The sequence below is a fragment of the Punica granatum genome, chromosome 1, assembly GCF_007655135.1.
Source record: "Punica granatum isolate Tunisia-2019 chromosome 1, ASM765513v2, whole genome shotgun sequence".
Lineage (NCBI taxonomy): Eukaryota > Viridiplantae > Streptophyta > Magnoliopsida > Myrtales > Lythraceae > Punica > Punica granatum.
The window spans coordinates 1704527-1729730 of NC_045127.1; the positions used below are offsets into that span (position 1 = coordinate 1704527).

The following is a 25204-nucleotide window of genomic DNA, read 5'->3' on the forward strand; positions in this document are numbered from 1 at the left end:
TATGTACGTGTCGTTACTTACGATTCATGAATAATGTGACCATATTGATCTGAAGCTTCGCAATATGAATATAGGCTTTGAAGGTGTCAGTTCATCTAACTTAGAAGTCTTTTTCCTTTTTAATATTTTTTTGGGTAAAATTAGTTTACGATTAGGAAATAAAAATACTGATTAATAAATTAACGTTGATAAAGAATTTCTAATAAATCAATATATGAGACAATAGAAGTCATAATCATGATAATTTATTTTTGCTTTTTATAAACATCAAATTGGCTTCTTGTTTTCATACTTCATTAAACATCGACTTTGAAAAGAAGATCATTGTATTGTTTATTTTTAAATGCTTCGTCTTGTTTTTGTTTTCCTTATTGATATGACAAATTTAGGAATTCAAAAGAACATTTTTCAATTGTAGTAAAAGAATGTTTAATTTTTTTTTTATTTAGTTGTTGAAGTTACATTTGTGACGCGTGTATAATATGTAGTAGTAAATGGACCCGTGCGTGCAAGCGTTATCTCGTTAATTTACTAATGAATTTTTTTATTATAATATTCAAGAATAAAAAATATACATTTTTTTCTTTTATAAAGTGTTTACTGCTCAACATCTTCGGTTTTTTTGCTACGTAATACAGTAAATGAATAATAATATTAATAGAATAAAGTACAAAGTTGATTAAGATTAATAATAACCAAGTTCATGACTGAAATAATATTAAAGTAACAGGAAATTTCTATAAAGAACGAAAAATAATGCATGTATTTCATATATTTATGAGAAAGATAATAAGGAAAAAATATTATGTGAGACTAACATACTAAGGCGAGACTAACACATCAATGTGGCATGCATTAATTCCAATCAAATGTTGAGAAAAATGCAAAAGAAATAAGTGTTGCGGGCTCTACATGATAACTTGACAAGCATTAGATGAAGACTTGCACATCACAATGTAAGCGTTAGTCTATCTAATATTTTCTTAGATAATGAGAGGTTCGAGCATAAAAAAGAAAAAGAAAAAAAAGTAATGGAATTGGCTTTTTTATAAGAATCAATAATCTAATTTGTTATTTATATTTTAAATCATCTAATAAAACAAAATTCATGTATGGAGAAATTTCTTTCTTTTACAGATTAAATAAATATATAATACAATAAATTAAATTATGTAAATAATATAATATATAAAATTTAAAAAGTTGTGGAGCATGAAAAACTTTCACATACTTGTTTTACAATGCTAAAAAAATGCAAGTTTGAAAATTTTAATTCATACAGAAATATCTAAACAGGTATCATTTGGAAGACTATCTCTACTGGGGCGCAGAGCGATGTGCGCCACTCGTCGGGCGTCTGTCTCTTTGCAGAGAGACGGGAGACGCCCAATCGAGGAGGCTCATATAAAAAGCTGCTGACTTTAATTTTTTTTTTTTTAAGTGTGGGGCTTTTATTACTGAAAAAAGAGTAGTAAGATCACAATGGAGACCCGATTATAGAGGACCATTGGAGTTATGAATCTCTCGTTTTTTTTTTTGGAGTGTCTCTCATCTATGTAGAGTACATGTGTCGAAAATCGGGCCTAATTTAGAGGCTCATGGAGTCTCTCCTATTAGAAATAGTCTAATTAATTTCACAAAATGACTTTTTGAAGGGAAATATTTTTTCCTCAAAAATCGAAATATCCATGTTCTTCCCCTTAAAATACCGAATTTTTTTTATATATCGGATTCATAACTACAATTCGATGAGATTTACAATTTTAGGGTAATCGAGAAGTGATGGTTTTAGCATTTTACATTCTATGCCCGAAAAAATTGCAATAACAATAATATTCTAATAGTCATGATAAATTTATACTTTTGCCACCCGAATTGCAGTTGCGACCATATAGGGCTTGTTTGGTTTGTGAAAATGATTTTAGAATTATGATTTTGATTTTAACTCTACCCACTATACAACAAAAATACACGTTTTCCAAATCAAATTTATAATACAATCGCATTTATCCTTTTCGACAATCAAAATCGAAATTAAAATCAAAGTTACTTTAACTCTGAAACCAAACCTCTCCTATATGTCCCAGGAGCACAAGAACACCCACGGAAAAAAAACAGTAATACGACAGTAGTGCTAATTCTCCGCGGTTCAGCCGAAAACCCGAGAGGAAAGGAAAATGAAAAAAATGACGTCATTTTAGCATTTGATTTTTCTATCTTAGCTTAGGGCCTACAAAGGGGAGATTGACAATAAAGAGCGAGCATGAAAAAGTCCGCACGTAGGAAAAAAACAAAAGCCGACATGGAGACACGAGAACCCGCGCAGTACACCATTTCCCAACACATGAAAATCAAGAAATACCAAACCAAACTTAATGATATGATATATAAGTCAATTTTCTCGTAATTTTTAGTACGTGATTACATATATTTCACGCTCGAATCGAATTTCGACGACAACTGTTTTTGAGCATCAAATAAGCCATACTTTAAGAGCATTCTATATAATTTTCAACTTATTACAGATCTGGTAATACATACCCTTCTTATCTGTGATTGGTCAAACCGATAGATTTTTGGGTACAGCGGCCGCTCCTCGCCCCAACAACCGTTACAAATCCAAACAAACCCAGCCGCACGTTTACTTTGACTTCTCAGCCTCCTCTCCTCTGCTCTGACCATTCCCTTATCTCCCCTGCCCCGTTTTCCCCTGCTGCCGTTTCCTCCCAAACCGCCACCGCCCCCGGGCCTGATATTCCGTCCAGCCGGCGGCTGCGCGTGAAGCACAGTTTCCCCTCTTATACCTCAGGGGCATTCAACCTCTATCCCGAAGATCATCAGACTGGACTGCCATAAGGGTCTCTGTCTCTGTCTCCCGATCACTCCCAGATGAGAATCCCAATCTTCTTGTGGCTCGTCCTCATCGCAATCTTCTCGAGTTGCTTCTGCAAGAATCGAACCTTGGCTTCCGGGCAGTGCCTCAGCCTCAGTGATCAGTCCCTGTTGCTGAGCTTGAAGAACGGCCTCCACTTCAATGCCTCGCTGTCGACAAAGCTGGTGGAATGGACTCAGGGCTCAAGCTCTTGGCCTGGGGTCACCTGTGTGGGCGGCCAAGTCACGGGGCTTGACCTTAGCAACGAATCTATCTCCGATGGAATCAACAGCTCTTCGAGTCTCTTCAGCTTCCGGTATCTCAAGAGCCTCAACTTGGCCTTCAACAGGTTCAACTCCATGGAAATCCCACCTCAGGTTGCTACCTTGAGCAGCTTGGAGCATCTCAATCTGTCCAACGCAGGTTTCACAGGGCAGATTCCGGTTGAGATAGCGAACTTGACAGGGCTGACCACGCTCGATCTGTCCATGCTTTATTTCCCCGGAATCAGCTCGTTGAAGCTCCAGAACCCGAATCTAAGGATGCTCGTGAGGAGCCTTGCCGAGCTGAAAGAACTGTATCTCGATGGGGTCAATATATCGGCTCCAGGAAGTGAATGGTGTGGAGCGTTGTCCTCCTCGTTGCCTAAACTAGAGGTGCTGAGCATGTCTAACTGTTATCTAAATGGACCCATCGATGCTTCGTTCATGAATCTCAAGTCTCTGTCAGTAATTCGACTCGGTAGCAACAATCTCTCGACTGAGGTTCCTGATTTCTTTGCAAACTTCTCGAGCTTAACTGCTCTGCGATTAAGCACTTCGGGTTTGTTTGGGATGTTTCCACAGAAAATCTTCCAAGTATTGACATTGCAGAATCTGGATGTGTCGTATAACTCGTTACTCCATGGTTCTTTGCCCGAGTTTTCTGCGGACAGTCCTCTTCGGGCAGTGGATCTCAGTTTCACAAACTTTTCGGGGATCTTACCTTATTCCATCGGTAATCTTCGTAACCTGTCCCGATTGGTATTGGCAAATTGCAGCTTCAGTGGACAAATTCCGATCACGATGACGAAACTTTCTCAGTTGGTTTATTTGGACTTCTCGACCAACAATTTCAGTGGTCCAGTTCCATCGTTCACTAATTCCGGGAATATGACCCAAATTATATTGTCTCATAATTCTCTGACGGGTGAGATCATCTCTACTCGGTGGGAATATCTTCAGAACCTTGAGAATCTGGACTTGCGCTACAATTCGCTGGAGGGCAGCATTCCCTCCTCTCTCTTTGCACTTCCACGGATTCAGAAGATCCAGCTCTTGAACAACCGATTCTCCGGACATGTTCAACTTAATGAGTCCTTGAAATTCTCTTCCTATGCATTGGACACCCTCGATTTGAGCAACAACAAGTTGGACGGGCCAATTCCTCCTGCTTTGTTTCGATACCCGGAGCTCAAGTACCTCTCACTGGCTTTCAACAATTTCAATGGATCCTTGGATATCGATGTGGTTCAGAAGGTCAGCAGACTCTCCTATCTTGATCTTTCCTGCAACAACTTGTCCATAAATGCCGGTGGAGCTGCTTCTACAAACAGCTCTTTTCCTCCATTTTCTACGATAAGTCTGGCATCCTGTCATTTGAAGGCATTACCCGGTTTTTTGTCGAACCAACCCAAGTTGATGTATCTAGACCTCTCTGACAATGAAATCCATGGTTCGATCCCCATGTGGATGTGGACTCTAAAAAATCTTCGATATCTCAATCTCTCATTGAATTTCTTCGAGGATGTGGAAACTGCTGAGCCCAATATCACTTCTACTCTTAGTTTGCTTGACCTTCACTCAAACAGTCTAGGGGGGAAAATGCCACCTTTGCCTCCTCTTGCTGTCTACGTGGATTACTCGGGCAATAATTTCAGCTCAATTATTCCAGCTGACATCGGCAAGAACTTGTCCGTCACGATCTTCTTCTCTCTGTCAAAGAACAGTTTCCAGGGGAATATTCCTGAATCAATTTGCCAGGCAGGGTACCTTCAAGTTCTCGACCTATCTGATAATTCCTTTACAGGAAAAATCCCCTCGTGCATGGTCGATGTACCCTCCTTGAAGGTGTTGAATCTCCGGAATAACAAGCTAAATGGTTGTATTCCCGAGGGTTTTCCCAGAACTTGTGGTTTGAAGACCTTGGATCTCAGCAGGAATAGCTTGCAAGGGCAGATCCCACAGTCTCTGTCAAATTGCATGATGTTAGAGGTTTTGGACATCGGAAATAATCAGATAGAAGGGGGCTTTCCCTGTCATTTGAAGAATACCACAAAAATGCGTGTCCTTGTTATGCGAGGAAACAAACTTTCTGGCCAATTAGGTTGCCCTGACATCAACAACAGTCCGTGGGATTTGCTTCAAATTGTTGACTTAGCCTCCAATGACTTTAGCACATTGCCACCAGAACGATGTCTTCGCACTTGGAAGGCTATGCAGGATAATGATGGTCATGATCATCTCCAGTTATCATTTCTTGGTATTAGTGGACTGTATTATCAGGATACAGTGACCGTTACAGTGAAAGGCCTGACTTTGGAGCTTGTGAAGATCCTCAAAGTTTTCACCTCCATCGATATATCGGAAAACAGGATTTCTGGCCAGATCCCAAATGCTTTGGGCACTTTTAAATCTCTCCGTCTACTCAACATGTCAGGAAATGAACTCTTTGGGCCAATCCCACCATCTCTGGGTAACCTGCAAGTCCTCGAGTCCTTAGACCTCTCAAGGAACAATCTCACCGATAACATTCCTCCGGCACTCACTAACCTGAACTTCCTTGCGCTCTTAAACCTGTCATACAATCGGCTGATGGGGTTAATCCCATCGGGAAGTCAGTTTGCTACATTTGGATCAAGTTCCTATGTGGGCAATATGCTATGTGGCAAACCCCTGACCAAGAATTGCACCAACGCCGACCGTGCTCTAGTGCCAAAGAGTCCAGGAGTCCATTTGGATTGGCAGTTCATTGTAACTGGTCTCGGTTTCGGATCAGGAGCTGCCGTAGCTGTTGCACCATTCATGATGTGGAGGAAAGGCCGGAGATGGTACAACAACAGAATCGACAGGTTCCTCTTGGTGTTTCTTCCAATTCTGGGTTTCACATACACGATTTGGGATGATGAGGAAAGTGAAGATGGGCACGGTGATGATGTCAATGATGATACGGCATTTCAGTTTGACCTTGAAAAGGAGGAAACTTGGGGGAGGTACTGCGTGTTCTGCTCCAAACTTGATCATACCTTGAAGAAGGTCATTCATGATTCTAACTGTACATGCTACGATTCACCATATAATTCTTCTCCTTCTTCTTCTTCTTCCTCCTACTCATCATCTTCTTCTTCCTAGGCACTTCCTTCATCTCTACCGATCACCCTTCTCCTTTATCGTTTCCCATTCTGGGTTCTTTCTTTGTACATAATCGTGAGCAATGGTGATAAGAACAGGAAATCAAATTTTTTTGGGGATCGAAATTTATTATTATATTTTGTTAGGTTTATTTATTAAAGAGACATAATAAAAAAGAAATGGTCCTATAAGTTTGCCATTTTGTGACATCAAGTCTTATAAGTTTCATTTTGACTTTTTTAGTCCTAAACATTTGCTCGATTAGGCACTTATGGTCCAAATCGTATTTGACCGTTAATCGGTGCTGACGTGAACGTAAATGGCGTTAAATCTTTTCCACCTGTATTTAAAATAGAGTCAAGTATGGTTTTAGTCCCTGAAAGATCCCATTGCTTTGGGTTTGGTCCCTCAAAAATTTTTGCCATGGTTCACCTGCTCCACCCTAAAAAAAAGTGCAAAACAACGTCGTTCTCCCTGATCCCGCAACAACAAAAACGATGCATTTTGTAGCCCCCTTAATAGCATGTTACTCGAAATCCCCAATAACCAACCACTTACACGGTGCAACAATGATTTTGCCACCTACACAGTGCAAATTCTGCCGACCCCCATAACCAGTCACTCCAAATCTCCGCCTCAGGACCTTCACAAAGAGTCGAAGAACAATATGCCTCGAGCTCGCTCTTCACCGGTGGCCACGACCGAGCCACAAGGGCGCACTTGAAGAAGAAGGTGGTAGAGCCCACTAGTGGCCCCAAAGGGTCATCGGTGTGTCAAATGCTTGGGAGCGATGCAAGAGCTATGAGGGATGAGAATGGCCAAGATATCATTCCATGTGGGTGCGACTTCAAGATTTGTAAGGAGTGTTATCGAGATGCAATGAGGACCTCTGATGGGATCTGTCCTGGGTTCAGAGAGTCCTATGAAGAGGATGAGGATGATGGCGGTAAGGGTGAGGGCGAGATCGAGTTGGGGTCTAGGAAGGCTCTGCCTTCTTCAGTTTCTAACATGTCCAAGATGGAGAGGAGGCTCTCACTGGTGAAGTCAAACGGTAATTACTTCGATCACAATCAGTGGTTGTTCGAGACAAAGGAGAGTTACGGATATGGAAACGTCATGTGGCCCACAGAAGATGGAAAAGAAGTCCGCGAAGCACCGAGGGACAAGCAATAGAGGCCACTTACTCGTGATTTACGTATATCTGCCGCAATTCTAGGTCCTGGGAACTACGTTTAAGGCTTTCTGTGGAATAAACTCAAAACTTACAAGCTTCCATCTATCTATGATTTCTTCCAGGCTCTTAATCTTCATCAGAATGGCTGCTCTTGGATTATTTTTAGCATGGAGGATCAGACATCCCAATGAGCATGCTATGTGGTTGTGGGGAATGTCAGTTGTTTGTGAAATTTGGTTTGCCTTCTCTTGGTTGCTCGATGAGCTCCAAAACTCTATCCTATTAATTGGATCGCTGACCTTGATGTTCTAAAGAAGAAGTTTGAAACTCCATATCCCAATAACTCGACAACAAAATCTGATCTTCCTGGGATAGATGTGTTTGTCTCCACAGCAGACCCATAGAAAGAACCACCTCTCATCACTGCAAACACAATTCTATCGATCTTAGCTGCCGATTATCCTGTTGAGAAGTTTTCCTGTTATGTTTCTGATGATGGGGGTTCTCTCTTGACATTCGAGGCAATGGCAGAGGCCGCAAGTTTCGCAAGTCTGTGGGTCTTGCTCAACTGAAACGGATTTCAACGGGTCCGTCTGCATTAGGGAGAGAGAGAGAGAGAAAGTGTGTGTGTGGGGGGGGGGGGGGGGGGGGGGGGGGGGGAGTGAGAAAAGCAGATCAGGCGGGAAGACGGAGGAGAAGGAAGAAGAAGATGGAGAGATCTGTTAATCGAAACAGATTTCAACGGATTTGTCTGAAACGGTTTAATACAGGCGGAATCTGTTGTGAATTAATAAATTCAGATTTTGACGGAGTTACGTTCAGCTTAGCCGCCACATGAGATTTCTGTCACGGTTGGCACGCGAAAGAAGACGACAAGACTAAAACATTAGACGAAATGGAGATTGAGGAACGAAAATATTGGCAAAAATTTTTGAGGGAATAAACCCAAGGCAATTGTATCTTTCAGAGACCAATACCACTTTTGACTCTTTAAAATACATACGTTGAAATTTAAATAATAACAACGATGATCCTAAAAATCTTATATTTTTTGAATTTGAGTCTTGTAAGTTTAACTTTGCAAAAAACAGTCTTAAATCGTTTAAAAAAATAACAATTTTGGTCAATTCCATACAGGCCGTTAACGAGTGATAATGTAGACTTAACACTGTGAAAAAGGCTACAATTGGCCGTTAATAAGGTACACGTCGACCAACCATCTTAAAGATTTATTAAAAAAAAAAAGTAGAGAAAATCAAAAAATTGAATAGAATTAACCAAAACTTTAAAATAAAATTTTAATTTTTTTAAATAAAAGGAATTTACTTTTTGAAAAAAATTAAAAATATATTTAAAAAGTTTTAGAAATTTTAAAAGTTTTATAAAAATATAAAAAATATATTAAATAAAAAAAATTAAAAAATAAAATTAATTAATTTTACAAAAAATTCTGAAAATTTTTCAGAAAAATAAGAAAGTACATAAAAATTCAGAAAAATTAAAATAAAATTTTAAAAAATTACAAAAAGTTCATAAAAGCTCAAAAAAATAGAAATTTAAGGAAATAATAAATAAGAAAAATAATACAATCTTCAAAAACAACTAAATAATATTAAAACAAGAGGAAGATAACTTTTAGACTAATCAACAAAAAAGAAATGTCTAAGTAATTGCCGAGATATCGAAAAAGGGAGGGCTATTCTGGCCACCCCTCCCTATGGCGAGGTCACTAGGAGGGAGGGTGGCTTGAAAGGCTCCCCCGATCTGGTCTTTTGCCATCCAATTTTTGTGTTCAAAACAAAGAGATAGAGGACGGAATGCCAGATGCCGAAAGGGAGCGGTGGCTGGAATGGCTCTCTAACCTTGCACTTCCTTCCTCCTATCTCTCCATTTCGAGCAAAGAAACATAAAAGGGAAGGGCCAAATCGAGGGACCTCTTCAGTCCACTTTTCCTTTCCGACGAGATCGTCGAAGGCAGCGATAACCGGAAGGGGGATCCCAACCCCCGATTTGGTCCTTCCCTCATGTTTTCTTCAAAAGAAAGAGACAGGGACGAGGGATGGATCGGAAATGGGGGCCCTTCAGCTAGAGCCTCCAATGACCTCGCCCTATAAATTTAATCAGTTTATGTAATTTTTTGAATTTTTCTTCTATTTTTCTAAAACTTTCATTTTTTTATATTTTATATTTGATTTTGGTTAATCTTATTCAATTTTTTAATTTTCTTTTCTAATTTTTTATGTTCATTTTAAAATATTTAAGAATTTTTTAAAGTGGCGTGCGATGGTGGGTCCACATGTGTCATATTAATTGCCAGCTATAAGTTTTTTCACGGCATTAAGCGTTAATGGCTAGCTATAAAATAGATCAAGACTATCACTTTTTGAAATGATTTAGGACTATTTTTTCCAAAATTAAACTTCTAGTACTCAAGTTCAAAAAATGAAAAACTTTTAGGACCATCATCGTAATTCTTTTAATTTTCACATAGGCATTTTAAAAATAGATTGAATAGATTTAACGTCTTTTACGTCCACGTTAGCACCTGTTAACGGTCAGTTACGATTTAGACCATAAGTATATGATGAAGCAAATATTTAGGATTGAAAATGTCAAAATGAAACTTATATGCTTCAACCTAAAAAAAAAAAGGCAAATTGTAAGACTATTTCTGTAATTCTCCAAAAAAAGAAAAGTTCAAAACTTATTAAAAAAAAAAGTTGGGTTTTAGATGGACCGATGAATGAATAAACTGGGTCACAGGCTCTAAGTTCTACTCGCAAACATTCTGCAAATGCATATTTCATTGAACAAGCGGTGAATTGCCGAATTTGCCTTAACAAAGGCAATGTCAGCTTAAGCAGACTTCACGAAGAATGTTATAGAGAAAATGCTTATTTTGCCTGTTTGGACCTAAATTAGAACCATTGTGGGCCTAAGCTTCATGGATGATATATTGCAAGCATTGCAGGCCCGGGAAATTCCATTGTGCAGTCATTGTATGGTGTAATCGTATTTTCAACCATTAGATTGATCAATTATTTATTATTTATTCATTAAAAATCATTAAAAAAAATTATTGCAGGCCCTGATAAAGTTGCCAACTCATAATGTTCTAGTTTTAGTTTTCATTTTTTTCCCCGGTGGGTTACATAGAGCCATAGCTCAGGAAGAAGAAAGTGCAGAAAGTACAATAAACAAAACTATGCTAAGCAAAAGCGGGATATAGAAGCCCAACCAAAGGCAACAAATTGATACGATATGATCCGAGTGAAAAATGATAAGCTAGACGAGCCATCCAATCTACACACGCATTGCCTTCCCTGTAAATGTGCTGAACTTCCACCACCCCAACTCCTTGAAGGACACCTCCAATGGCCCCATCTAAATGAGAAAGCTATAAATTAGTCGATTTCAGAAGATCGAGTAGCACCTCCAAGTCCGCTTCCAAAATGATCTTCCTGTGGCCAAGACTACATCATCGTTGATTGCAAGTATGGTGAATCTGACAACATTCAATTCACGACTATACAAACAACCCAACTAGCTGTACATTGATAAATATTACACTCCCAACTTTAGTCCAACATTTTATGGTGCTCACACAGAAGAGACGCACACACTTACACACACATATAAAACATTGCAGGTACACTATGATCATCATCAGTAATTAAGCTAAATTAATTAACTTGCTAGCTAAGTATATGATCCTCCATAATACAGCATTGTCTCTTCACCTAAGTCGACACACGGACCCAGCGCTGGAAAATCCGGCAACTGTGGTGAACCAGCTGGTTGCACCTCCACCGCCCCTGAGAAGAAGGTGGGAGGCCGAGGGTTTGGAGTCAACAAATGATCATCAACTGGTTCGGCGGCAGAACCAGAGGAGCTCGATTCAGTCGCCATTGAGTCCGGGTTGTGGCAATAATAATAGTAGCGGTTATCTTGCCCAATGTCGCATTCGTAGCCCGAGTTGGGATGAAGACGGCCAGAGAATAACATGGAGAGCTGGTGGTGAAGCAGGATCTGAGCCTTGAGGAACTTGACGTATTTGATAGCCCCGTCCAGCATGGACACCGTGTCCATCTTGTGCGCCCCGGGGACAAGGCTCTGCAGTGTCTTGAACCGGTCGCTGATCCGGTGCCGCCGCTGCCTTGCCGCTACACTCTGCGGGTCGGTCGACAGCTTCTTCGCCCCTGTCTTGGATTGCCGGATCAATGGTGATGGCGATGATTTCTTATTGATCCCAGCTGCCACTTTCCCGGTCTTCTCCTTGCTGGAAATCTGGTGATTCATATCGGAAGTAGCTTATGTTCGAATGATCATATGAACATATATATGAGAGAAGGTAAGGTTATATTACATATATACATATGTGTGTGTGTGTGTGTATATATAGTGCAGGGGTGGTTTTGAAATGAGTGAAAATGAGACATGACGTCATGTTAGGGATCAGTGGATCTTTGGCTCGGGAATCGGGACTGGTGCCTTTCTTGCCCTACGAGATCTTAGCTTAGGGGCACTAAACTTAAAGGACACAGTGACTCCTACATGCGATCATTTATGCTGCGTTTGGTTTCAAAGTAAAATTTTAAAATTAGATTTTAATTTTAAAAAAGAATGATATAAATAAAACTTACCATTTGACTTTGTATGAATTATTTTGTTTTGTTGTGAAAAAAAATGGTATAAATGAAGTCTACATTTTGACTTTATATAAATTATTTTATTTTGTTGTTGATAGAATTAAGTTAAAGTAAAATTTTAAAATCTTACTTTGAAACCAAACAAACCATTAATTAAGACCTTGTTGAGTACAGGAAATTGAAATAAAATAGAATAGAATCACGCATAAATTTGACGCATTTTGTATCATGACTTTTTTTCAAATATGTATTTACGAACCGTGTCAACTGATTTTTATAATATATGTATATGAACCGTGTCAAATGATTTTACGGACCGTGTCATTGATATAAAGTAAGAGTACATTTCGCTCTTCCCTCTGTATGATACCACTATGGTATTCAATTCAAATGGTTTCTTTGATAATTGTCAGTTTTATGAAAAGACGAGCGAACATATAATTTCTTCAGCAAAATCATAAGCTTTAACTGCAAAATCATCCACCAGGGACCCCCCACAAAAGTCCAGAAATTATAGAGAGAGAGGTAGGGGCCCTTCTTGAAATCGAAATAGATCAAAAGAAAAACATAATCCGAGGGTGTCTCTAAATCCATGGAGGTGAAAATCCTAGGCCTGACTTTAGTTTGTACCTTTGTTTCTTGCTTTCTTCCCAGGTTTCACACTGCTGCCATAAACAAGGATTACTGTTCCTTGCATCTTTTGGTCTCTCAAAGACGAGAAAAGAAGGCTTAAGCCTTTTAAGGGCTCATCGGCACTTCTTTTCAAGGACCTTTCGTTTCGATGCAAGTTGGCCATTAATTAATTAGTGCGATAGAATCTTATTGTTGAATGTTCTAAGTGTACATCAACAATAAAGTTATCGAAATTAGTGAAAAATACATTGAGAAAGACTATTCAGAAATTCGCTTTCTTGAGAATTCAATCTAATAGTAACGAATAGTCACATCAAAATGGTTGTGACAAAATGCTTATAACACGAGATGAGATAACAGAGAAAAAAATTAAGCATCAGATATACGTGGTAAAACCCTTAAGGGGAAAAAAAATCAACGGACAAACCAGAAGAATCCATTAAATCGATAAATAGGATGTTACAATCCTCGAATATGTCTCTCAATCTCAGTCCCCATTACAAAATCCAACCCCGATAAAAGTCTAATCCGATCTCTCCATTCTCTAACTCTATACTCTCACTCTAAATCGAAACTCCAAGAAGATCACCCAGAAAATTTCTCGAGAAGATCACATCATCACTGACCCAGTGATTCCAGACTCTCTCTCACCGGTCCCCAACGGTCTAAGGTTTCACGACACCGAGGCACCTTTTACAACTCGTACAAGACCCCATATATAGACTTACAAGAGTATATATCATAATATCTCTCCTAGAATATTTCCTAGGATATTTCATCTTATGAGGTTACAAGAAATCTCTAAAATATAGGAAACAAGATTTTCACCCGATTTCTTCCTCGCTTGGATCTTCGAGTTTCCATAATCTGGGCTTAATGCAAGACTTCTCCAACAGAAACCTTTACAGTTCATAGCTTGCGAGTGTTAGCTTGCTATCACCAAAGGTGATTAACCTCCTTTTATATGGTCCTTGAACTTGCCAATACTAAAATTATGTAGCATGTAGGTTGAAAAATCCAAAAGAGAATCAATCTTTACTTCGAGGATATTAGATTGAATTTATCTATCTTTGCTCCAATCGATCTCCCGAGAGAAATTGGACAAGCCTTCATTTATACTTCTTACTCTTCCATGAGTTAACATATACAATAGCGTTCCGTCGTCTAGGCTCCAATAAATATGAAACTGCACAATCTTGGACTCTGTTTATGTTTCACGTTTCTGTAACTGACAAATCCCTGACGAAAAACTTGGGAAAACACAACCCATCGTTGGCTAAATTCCTGTTGTTGACTCTTTCTTTATACTTCAAAGTCACTCGTATGGGAAAGTTCTACGGTCCATGCATTGGGCGGGTCATGAGACCTCCATATTCGTAGGATCAGTGCATGTTCCACTCCTAAATACTGATCCAATTGTCATGAATGCCTTTATGGACTGTCCGCGTATAAGCGACCTTCGCATGGAGGTCGGAAAAAACTGAAGTGCGCGTAGGAAGAAAATTTGTTTTCCTGTTGAGACATGTAAAATGGGGACAAGTAAATTTAAAATTTCCTGTTGAGACCTGAACAAAATAATACAAAGTGAAGTGACGGCAAAGGGAGGGAAGGAGGGAGGGGCAGGAAGCAAATCAGAGGAGTGAAATCTCCGGCTTTCACGTGTGGGAGTTGGTAGAAAATGTAGAACACAACGTAACCCAACCCCCTCTAATCATTTTAACTTGTTCGACCAAATTTACCCAGCTTTACCCCCGTCTTCTCATCTCAATCACAAACATCATCTTTTTGCTTGCTGATGAGTGATGATCCAACCTGATATAATATCATAAGTTGATAAAGTTCTTAGTAAGTGAAGAACGTGATTGCATCTTGTTCGGAAAATCACATACATATGCTCTCTTAAATCGTGCCCTGAGTTTAGGTGCTTAATTAGTAAGATGAGTGTTGTTATTATGCGTGAGTATAATTTTTCGGTAAATCTTTCAGAAAGTAGAGCAACATTGGTGAGTTTGCTTTAGATGTAACAGTGAAGGCTCTTGGCCATCATTTTATTATGGCAGAGATTGATTCCAAAGTAGTTAGGCGTTTTCGTTACCGCGGATAGTGTTCACAGGCATTGCATCTCTCTTCGTTGATGCTCCACATTTGGGAAGGAAACGTGCATCCAGACTGCCTTGCTCGGAAAAAATCTCTGAAAATTTTTGGGTCCTTCATATCCTTTATTCTTCATCCGAAGGCATTTGCAACCTTTCTTGTGATTTTATTGGGGGTCTCCATGCATGTTTTTGTGTAACTTAATTTTTTTTTTTGGGGTTCGGAGTCTTTGGACCATCATTCACTGGGGGAAAAAAGAAAAAGAATCGAAAACAACAACGGAAACGTTACGTAATAGAGAAAGAAAGAAGCAGGATTTCTGTACCCAACTGGATCAGGATTTTCTGTGACACTGACATTCTAGTGGGGGAGCTCATAACACTGCCAACATCGATCGATCGATGCTCTGCCCTACATACAGTTTAACTTATCGTCCAAGTTTCACTCTTCATCCACCCAACATTTTCGTAGCTCAAACGGACAGTTCAATTTGACAAAGATCTATCTAGCAATTAAATGACCTGCTCGGTGCGAGAGAAGAGAATAGAAATAGAATAACGTGAAAGTTAGTATACATGATGCATTTGACTTCTATTCTGGTCATTGGTTTCCAAATTGTAAAGCTGAAACCAGGGAAAAGACCACTAGACCCTTCCCCTTGTTTTTCCCATGTCTCTGATCCTTTATGGTTTAGTCTGCTCGGTTAGAACTATCCCGATGATTTGCATGCCATGAACCAAAAACAGTTCAGTCGAGAAAGAATTGTTCCCCTCTATCTCCATGAGACCTCTGACAGCCATCCACCTGTCGACCCACGCGTCCCTTCCCTTCCCTTCCCCACTTCCCTCTCGTACCTTCTCACTGCTGCACGTAGCTTCTCCATCCTACGGGTCGCCTCCTCCTTGCCGCCACAGTCCCACCGTACCCCTTCTTTATAAAATATGAATAACTACGCCACAACACGACGACGAGGTCGACCTAACAGAACGCAACCGAGGGAAGCAAAACAGGTTGGAAGAGACCAGCTTCAGCGTGCTAGCTTATCGGAGTCGTCAGAATCAATCAATCGGAAGATGGCGAGCGACGAGTTTCGGTTGGTGTCGCTGGCGATCAACCACGAGGGGCGCCTTCCCAGGAAGTTCACCGACGAGGGGCAGGGGGCGCTCAAGAACGTGTCCCCGCCGCTCGAGTGGTACAACGTTCCTGATGGGACCGAATCCCTGGCCCTGGTCGTGCAGGACATCGACGCCCCCGACCCGAGCAGCCCCATCGTGCCATGGACCTGCTGGGTCGTCGCGAACATCCCGCCCAACCCCAAGGGCTTCCCAGAGGGCTTCTCCGGGAAGGGGGAGAAGGCGGGCAAGGACTACGCAGGGATCCAGGAGGGCTACAACGACAACAAGGTCCCCGGGTGGCGGGGCCCGGTGCTGCCCAACCACGGGCACCGGTTCGAGTTCAAGCTCTACGCCCTGGACTCCATGCTTCACTTGGGTCACAAGGTACGTACATAATCGTCTGTCCATATAGATTGGGGGCGAAAAGCCTGGTGTTGGGCTTTGTCATTGGGCTGAAATGGGCTTATTGATTGAATGATTGATGCAGGTGACCAAGGAGAAATTGCTGGAGGCCATAGATGGGCATGTCCTCGGGGAAGCCGTTCTGATCGCAAGATTCTGATTTCTGACTTTTTTTTCCGGCTACGGGCAGTGTTAGTTTTAACGTTGATCGGAGGATGGGTGCAGTCTGTAGAATTCCGGATATTGTAAGGCTTGATGAATAATAATTCTGATTACTAGCATATTCTCTCATTTTGTCTCTGTCATTCCATTGGGTAGGGCATGGAACAGAACCGGAAGTGGAACTGGTGAAAAAAGATTTCCTATTGGCATCACGAAATGTTTGACGATATGTAAAAGAAGATTTTCCATTGGCATTCGGATATGTTTGACATATGGTTTAATGAGCAACATTTGTTGCTCGAACGATTGCACCATATGATGATTGTATCTTAGAATTTCTCGTTGTATCTTAGAATTTTTCCTAAGACGCCCTTTCAACTTCCCTTGATGAACATTGCTTTCTTCTCCCTCTTCTTGCACTTCAAAATCACCATGGACATGGAAATTCCTGTCCCGAGATATCTTTCTAGGAAGCTGAAGAATTGCACTAGTCAAGTTGCTTATTTACAGCCCAGTTGATAAGCACATATCAAATATGAATGACTGCTAATCATCATCCCAATCATGAATTATGGTTCTATTCTGTGTATTCTGCTCTTTATTTTACTGCTTAATGAACGCTTAAGATGCAAGATCAAAGAACCCGTCCCTTGTCCTCTGCCTTGCTCCTTATTGATGGCTAGACAGTGCAACACGTTTCGCAGCGGTTCAGTCAGTTTATGTAATGGATTTGCGAAGGTGTAAAAGCACATAAGAACCTGCACTTCAAATTTTATTTAAGCAGTCCAAGTGAACTGAAGGTAGGGAAACATATGTTACTTGACAATCCTAGCGGAACTTCAACATTGCAAAAACTTTCACAAGTATCTTGCCCGCAAGGGCATCAAGCCATTGCTCACCTCTATTCCGGGGGTAAGAGATGTTACAGAAACTCCAAGTCCTGCTCCGAATCCCACAATCACGAAATGCCAATATGACACCACACTTGCATCCGTGCTTTCGGACTCTGATTCCGACGTAGCTTCTGGATCCTTGGCGATCGTGCAACTCTGAGTCAAAGGCGGCCCACAGAGTTCGGCGTTGCCTCTATAAGAGCTTGATGTAAATGTCAGGAACTGCTTACTTGCCGGGATGCTCCCAACCAGTTGATTTTGCGAGAGATTCAGTACCGACAGGAAATTGAGATCCGCGAGCGCAGGGGGTATCCCACCACTGAGACGGTTCGAAGAGAGGTCCAAGGATTCAAGCCCGTGCAGATTTCCTAGAGACGATGGAATTGGTCCCGAGAGTGCATTATGGGACAGGTTGAGCAGATGAAGAGCCTTGAGATCCCCCACTAGTTCCGGTATTGTGCCCTCGATCCTGTTGCTTGAGAAGTCGATCGAAGTGAACACCGTTAGAATCTTCACGAGTTCCAGCTGCAGGCCTTTCACTGTGATGGCGACTGCCTCCGGGTAATACAACCCTGACAGCTCCATAACTGGGACTTGGATGTGAGTTCGTTCTCCGGTTGCCTTCATTGCCTGCCAAGTGGCAAGGCATTCCCTTGGTAGCTTGCCGCTGAAGTTATTGTTTGCAAGGTCGACAATCTGAAGCTTCTCCCAGGCATCACAGCTACCATGACATCCAATTGAACCCGAAAACTGATTGGATCGTAGGACGAGTACGCGCAGGCTTGAGATGTTCTTCAACTGGCATGGGAAGACATCATTGATGTGATTTTCCCGAATGTCCAAAAGCTCTAGCATCTTGCAGTTTGACAGAGACATTGGAAGCTTCCCTTCCAGTCGATTATCGCTGAGATCCAAGCTTTTCAAAGCGCTTGTTCGCGGAAAACTATCAGGAATTCTCCCATTCAAGTTGTTATTGCGGAGATTGGGAACGTTTAGGTACTTGGTCAGCATGCATGAGGGAATTGGTCCTGTCAAATAATTGTTGGATAGATCCAGTACTTGAAGATATAAAACCTGGCAGATTGATTCAGGGATGATGCCATGGAGATTATTCCTCGACAGAGAGAAGAACATAGTGAAAAGCAGGTCATCGCCTATATCATCTGGAATAGCTGAGCTGAAGTTGTTGCTCGAGTAGTCCAAATAAGCAGCAAACTGTGGCAAGGGTGGCAATTGGCCTTGGAGCTTGTTTGAATGAACGTCTAGGGTGGTGAGATACAAAGAGAGATTATGGACAGTCATTTCTCTGTCCTCAAGGAGATTATATGAAAGATTGAGATACTGAAGCCCGTCAAGATTCGATATCCATTTGGGTATTGCACCTTCAAGTTCGTTGTTGGATAAGTCTAGAAATGCGAGGTGTGTTTGGTTCGACAAAAAAGAAGGAAAAACTTTCAACTGACAGGAAGCCAAGTTTAACGTTGCCATCCGGAGAAAAGATCCCATCTCAGAACTGGTACTCGCGTAATCAACAGACAAGTTGTTGTAGGAGAGATCAAGATGAGCAAGACTGCTGTTTTGCAGGATCTGATAAAGATCCAAGAAACCAGTGAACTTATTAGAAGAAAGTGCAAGCACCCTCAGCTGTTGCAGGCCAAAGATGGGCATTGGTATCGGACCTTCCAGGCGGTTGTCGCTCAACTCAAGCGTATCCAGTTGATAAGACGAGAATTCTCGAGATTCACTAAGTCGACCCGAAAATTTGTTGCTGTTGAGTTGTATCTTCCGAATCGATGGAAGTGCAAGTAGGGATGAGGGAATCCTGCCCTCCATTGAATTGGACCTCAAGTTGAGATCTACAAGTTTCTCAAGATATTCCCAGCGGGTGGACGTAATTTCACCAGCTAAATTATTGTGAGATAAAGTGATCTGCGTCAGATTCTTGGACATACTGAAAGATGGGATTGGACCTGTTAAGTTGTTGAATGACAAGTCCAAATAGACTAATTTAAAGAGGTTTGTCATCGAGCTGGGGATCCATCCACTGATACTGCAATGTAGCATTTCTATTCTAGTCAAATTCTCAAGGTTCCCAATGGAATCTGGTAACATCCCCGAAATACCTGTGAAACTAAGAATTAATGTTTGAAGGGCACTGTTTTTGGGAAATTCGGGCAAAGAACCATGGAGGAGTGAATTATATGACAAGTCAAGAGTCTGGAGCTTTGGTGATTGGATTAACTTGTGAGGAAGCTCTCCATGAATTCCAGCAAAGCTCAGACTCAATGATGTCAAGTTAGACAAATCTGTGATGAACTCGGGAATCCCAGTGGACAGCTTGTTACTCCCAAGACGAATCTCAGTTAGGGACTGGAGATGCAAAAGAGATGAATCAATGGGACCTGACAGGAGGCAGTTGGACATGCTTAGCACCTCGAGCTTTGCCAATTTAATATTAAAAATTGAATTGAAAGATTATAAAAAATTTAAAAATAAAAAAAGTAATGATTGTGATGTTGAATTGAAAATAAGTGGAGTTGAGTTGAGTTGAAATTTTTTTAAAAAATAAACACACCCTTAAGGCGTGGAAGTCTGCGGCATATGATCAGATAGGAGTCAATTGCATGTGCGTGGGAAAAAACTAAAGTTTGACCCATTGACCACCTTTCATTTTCTTTTTTCAGCGTGAAAAACCGACTAATCTAGTCGAGCGAAGTCGGCTCAGTAAAGGGAGAAACGAATCTTCAAGAACGGAGAAAGATTTTCCTTTTGGAACTTAGGAGAGACATTTAAGGCATGGAAGTCCTGGAGCATGTGATCAGATTGGAGTCAATTGTATGCGCGTGAGAAAAACTAAAGTTTGACCCTTTGACCACCTTTCATTTTCTTTTTTTAGTGTGAAAATTCCGACTAATCTAATCGAGCCAAATCAGTAAAATTCTCCCAACATAGATTTTCTGCATTCACAAGAATTCAAATTCGAAACCGTACTTAAGTGAAACAAGCGTCGAACCGCTTGAACCAATCAACATTCGTACCTTTCAATTTCTTTATTCCCTTCACATTCTATGCATATCATAAGCCCAGTTCCTGAAATTTGTCACTGAAGAGCCGGTTTTCTTTATCGTCTTCTCACACAAGCAAATTTGGTGTACCGAATACAATAGGATATATATTGCAGATTGAAACATCTCTTGTTCGTTGATGAGACCAATGAATCCTATTAAGCAGAGGTGCTTCCCAAGAACAGTATGAGCTCATATATATATATATATATATATATTCCCTTGGCTCCATTAGTTGGCTTCATTAGCGGAGGACCTCAAAGGGTAAGAGAGGACCGTCGTTGTGGCCATCTATGGCGGCTAAATAATTGGTCTTAGCTAGACTTTGAATTCTCCTTCTTGATTATTGCAATATCCGACATTATTGTTGGCCATTTAGTTCTGGTTATGATGATAATATAAATATCCACTAGATCGTGACCCGTACTACAGAGGCTATGCGTATAATCGTACATACGAATTCTCGTATATGAAGAATGCGAATGGAAGAGAACAATGAATTGACCTGACCCCGTGCATGTCTAGTTATTTTTTCTCTCTTTCGGCTGAGTCTAGTTAGTCTTCTGTGATTCACCAACAAAATGAAAAGAAAGGCTCTAGGCCATAGGGTCAATGGGCCTCCTGAAGTCCAAAAGGCTGGAGCAATTTGCAAGAAAAAAAATTATTTTGTAATTGCCACCCCTTTTTCAAAGATTAAACTTTACTATATACAAAAATTACCAAAATCTCTCATATTTTTAAGATAAACAATAAAAAGTAAATATTTTAAAAGATCCACTACTCAGTATTCTCAAAAATCTCCTCCAGTATCTTCTCTATTATGCAATTTTATTAAATAAGCAAATTTTAGAAGGACTTAAAAAGATGTCTCGAGAAAAACAACCACAAAAACGAGGGAGTTTGCGCTCGTGAGAGGATTATTATATTATTAAAATAAAATTTTATTTAATAATGCCCACTATTTTCCCTTAAGTTGAATTTTGTCATAATTAAAATCTCATATTTTTTTAAAAAAATTATTACTCTATTACTTTATTACCTCAATAATTTAGTTTTAACAATAATCTATAAATTTTATAAGGGTTAAAATAATCGAACCAATTTTTTTGAAATAAGAACTCTGTGGTTGCAGAAAGACAGCGAGAGAATCGTGCGTCCAGGACTGGGAGGACTAATTAGTAAATGAACAATTTGACACTCTACCTAACAAAAAAACAATTTAACAATCAAATGTCAATGGAATTACAACTTGGACAGGAAAAAGAAAAATATTTACAGGCACTTATCGAAATCCCACTCTCACTTGTCAGCTAAAATTTTCCCAAATTCAATACTCATGGTTTCCCACTTGTACAAGGGAATCGCAATTCACCGCTACGTTTGAGTTACAAGTTGACCGTCACACCTCTAGCCACGTTGATATAAGGCGAGGCCATGTTAATCGGGTTGGCCTCCGGGAAGGACTGCCCGGGCCAGTTACTCGAGTTCGTGGGGTCGTACTTGTCCCCGTCGCCCCAGAGAGCATAGGCCTCCTCACCGTGGACCGCATCATCTCCAATCATGAGCTGCTCATCGGGCATCCTCAAGGGCACAAACAACTTTATGGCCAGGCAAATCGCAGATGTGGAAACTATGTTCCAGCCAATCACGAACAAGGCCGCCACGATCTGCTTCAGGAACTGTATCCTGCCGCTTCCCCCATAGAATGCTCCCCTCGAGTCTGGGATCGGTGCGATCAGCTCGCACAAAGCCGGATCGGCGAAGAGCCCCGTTAGAAGCCCTCCCATGAGTCCGGCAACCGCATGGGTGTGGAACACCCCTAGAGTATCATCGACCTTTATGCAATATCGATCACGGAGGGTCATTATTCCAAATCTTATGAAACAAATACGATGTGACACTTGACAATAGCTTCTTTTTTTTTCCCCCTCCTAATTATATAGACAACAAAGTTGACTTTTCATCAATGTGTCATTTAAGATTCAACTTGGATGGGTACATTGACGTACAGTACTACAATGGGAAGTGGACAATTCTTTTTTGCTGGAAAATTCAACGAGCGGAAAGTAGGGAGACATTAATTATGTAATTAGCAGCCTATCTACCTCCACTTTCGCCCCTTTTAGCCAAGTCAATTCCTCTAAAATATTTTTGAATAGTTGCCCACGAATTAATAAACGACCGATGTTGACATATACCAGTATCTCGTGATGAATTTAACGATGTAGCTAGGTCCATATTCGTGGAACGTATCAATGTCATGTGTAAATGTAAATGAGCTGCCTTAAAGTACGTAACATAGTAAAGAGGTCATGCCTTTTGTAGAAGAGTGGATTTCTTGTGAAGGATCATCATCGACACCCACGGCACGCTACCGGAAAGCACTCCGATCACTATCGCCGCCCATGACTGCACCACCCCTGCCCATATCGATTCAATCCATTAATTCATAACTGTAATTTAGCTATAAGATGCACGACAAGTTGAGTTGCCTACGGATATATCTTGGTTGTTTAACACTAGGACAGAGACTTACCAGCGCCGGGAGTGATACAGGCAAGCCCGGTCATCATTCCCTGGATGGCTCCGATGACCGATGGTTTTCCGAAGAAGATGACATCAAGCGATGTCCATATGAGGAGGCTCGTGGCCGCACAGATGTTCGTGTTGAGGACGGCCACGGATGCGTCGATATTGGCAGCATAGGGAGCCCCGCCGTTAAACCCAGACCATCCCATCCATAGGAGACCCGCACCCGCCAGCATAAGAAGGACGTTGTTGGGCGGGAACCTTTCTCTGTCACTCTTCAGCCTCGGCCCAACCTGAGAATAATCATATATTAATGAAACTTAAAAAACCACATTAACATCTCGTTCGCATTAGTTGATCCTGACTAAGTTATTCCCATTTGCATGATTAAATGTATTTTTGTTGGATGTGTGCACATGCTAATGAATGAAGTGATTTAGAAAAAGTATTAGATTAAAAAAGAAAATGACTGTTTCATGATATCGATAGTTTACCCAGTAGGCTGCAGTGAAGCCGGCGATCCCGGAGGCGAGGTGGATGACATAGCCGCCGGAGTAGTCAATTACACCCCATTGGTAGAGGAAGCCGCCCCCCCAGAGGCTGTATGCACCGACGGTGTAGGAGAATACCAGCCAGAGGGGCACAAAGGCCATCCAGGCAAGGATGTTCATCCGGCCCAGGACCGACCCTGCCAGTAGGATCATGGTGATGGCGGCGAACGTGAACTGGAAGTAGACTAGAGTGGCCATCGGATAGAAAGGCTCGGTGGCGGGCTTCTTGATGGAGCCGTCCTGGTGGTGGCGGACGGTCTCAGGGACTTTGGCGCGGCGGACGAGGAAGCTCTGCCCAAGAGCAGGGGCTCCCTTGCCCCAGAAGGGGAGGAGGGCGTCGCCGAAGGCCATGCGGTAGCACAGGAGGACCCATAAGATGAGGACGGCGGCGAAGGCGTAGAGGGCCATGAAGGCGGAGTTGACAGCCCACTTCTTCTTGACCATGCTGGCGTAGAGGATGACCAGGCCCGGCATGCTCTGGAGGCCCACCAGTGTCGCGGCAGTCATCTGCCAGGCGTTGTCCCCCTTGTTCAGCCATGACGGGACTGAAGGGAGGTTGGTTCCGTATGCCTCCGGGGTGGCCATCGGAGGCAGCAGCGACAGAGCAAGATCGGCCTATTCGGATGCGGAATTTGATGTATATGTGCACTTCTGGCGGGCGTGAGTCGGTGGATTTATAAAGTGTGATGATGTTGTGGGATCCGTAACCAAAAGTCTTATGGAAGGTTCTTTCCTTCGTACCAAGAGAAGACTACTAAGGCGCAAGCCAGAAGCGACGACTCGAGGGTGACCCTTTTATCCTACTTCGGCAAAATCACCAAATATTCTGAATTTACTGACTAAGATTAATTTTCACTCGGATTCGGCAATGCCATCTCCTTGAGGGAAGACTTATCTGACTGGATTTGGAAGCTGTAGTCTTTGCTTTATTTAGTTAGGAATTTAGTGAATCCAAGGATTTTGCACTTTGCGACTTTGCTAAGATCTCCGTTTTCATATCTATGCACATAATGGATAAAACATTTCTTTTCCCATTTTCCCAGTTTTTACCGAGATTATACTTTTCATATCAATCAAGCGAGTTTGTTTATTTTCAGATGTAAAAGATTGTTGAGAATATTCGCAACCAAGACTATACTGAACCGGAATGAAATTAGTATCAATTAATAGGTTGTGGATATATACGATTTCACCTTAAAAGAGCAAAAATTCTAGTGATTGGAATCATATCAATATCAGAGCAAAAGTTAGTTTCAGTCAAAAGATTAAAGACACGTTGTGATTTCAAGTTTTTATTGTTAATGAACAAATTTGAAAATAGCCATAAATGTGCACAAGGATGGTCCTTTGTTGCAAATTCTCCGAAGTTCCCATGATGCTTTTTTCAAGCCTTCGATTGGGCAAAATGTCAATCGTTAAATCAATTGGAGAAGACTTCGATGGAAATGAGGACTTTTGGACTTTAATCTCTCACGGTTTCTATAGATTTATGAGAAATGGAAACATAAACGTTTTTCATAAATTGATCGGGGAGGACTTTGATGGAAATGAGGACTTTTTTGGTCTTTAATCATCTCACTGGTTTCTATAGATTTATAAGAAATAGAAATATAAGGGTTTCCGAAACTGAAAATACACATTTTTGCTTTTAAAATGATTTTGAAATGATTTTTTTC

The 25204-nt window shown here is 41.1% G+C and overlaps 5 protein-coding genes across 5 annotated transcripts; 2 read left to right on the forward strand and 3 right to left on the reverse strand.

Moving 5' to 3' along the window:
• The first annotated feature begins 2889 nt into the window (after positions 1-2889).
• LOC116193141 (receptor-like protein 7) lies at positions 2890-7434 on the forward strand. The gene is made up of 2 exons (XM_031521916.1): positions 2890-6122; positions 6852-7434. The coding sequence occupies exons 1-2, from the start codon at positions 2890-2892 to the stop codon at positions 7432-7434; spliced, it is 3816 nt and encodes a 1271-aa protein (XP_031377776.1).
• A 3115-nt stretch (positions 7435-10549) lies between these two features.
• Positions 10550-11785, reverse strand: LOC116188409 (transcription factor LATE FLOWERING). The gene has a single exon (XM_031517754.1). The coding sequence runs from the start codon at positions 11732-11734 to the stop codon at positions 11135-11137; it is 600 nt and encodes a 199-aa protein (XP_031373614.1). The 5' UTR covers positions 11735-11785; the 3' UTR covers positions 10550-11134.
• A 3782-nt stretch (positions 11786-15567) lies between these two features.
• Positions 15568-16804, forward strand: LOC116195087 (UPF0098 protein CPn_0877/CP_0992/CPj0877/CpB0906). The gene is made up of 2 exons (XM_031524065.1): positions 15568-16310; positions 16414-16804. Exons 1-2 carry the CDS (start codon positions 15753-15755, stop codon positions 16486-16488), a joined length of 633 nt encoding a protein of 210 aa, XP_031379925.1. The 5' UTR covers positions 15568-15752; the 3' UTR covers positions 16489-16804.
• Positions 16805-17347: 543 nt separating this feature from the next.
• On the reverse strand, positions 17348-19807 carry LOC116193146 (receptor-like protein 7). The gene has a single exon (XM_031521923.1). The coding sequence runs from the start codon at positions 19805-19807 to the stop codon at positions 17348-17350; it is 2460 nt and encodes an 819-aa protein (XP_031377783.1).
• Positions 19808-21646: 1839 nt separating this feature from the next.
• On the reverse strand, positions 21647-24523 carry LOC116208098 (ammonium transporter 2-like). Its single transcript, XM_031541375.1, has 4 exons — positions 23472-24523; positions 22985-23270; positions 22765-22868; positions 21647-22283 (listed from the first exon to the last, which is right to left on the reverse strand). The coding sequence occupies exons 1-4, from the start codon at positions 24111-24113 to the stop codon at positions 21834-21836; spliced, it is 1482 nt and encodes a 493-aa protein (XP_031397235.1). The 5' UTR covers positions 24114-24523; the 3' UTR covers positions 21647-21833.
• Positions 24524-25204: the final 681 nt, after the last annotated feature.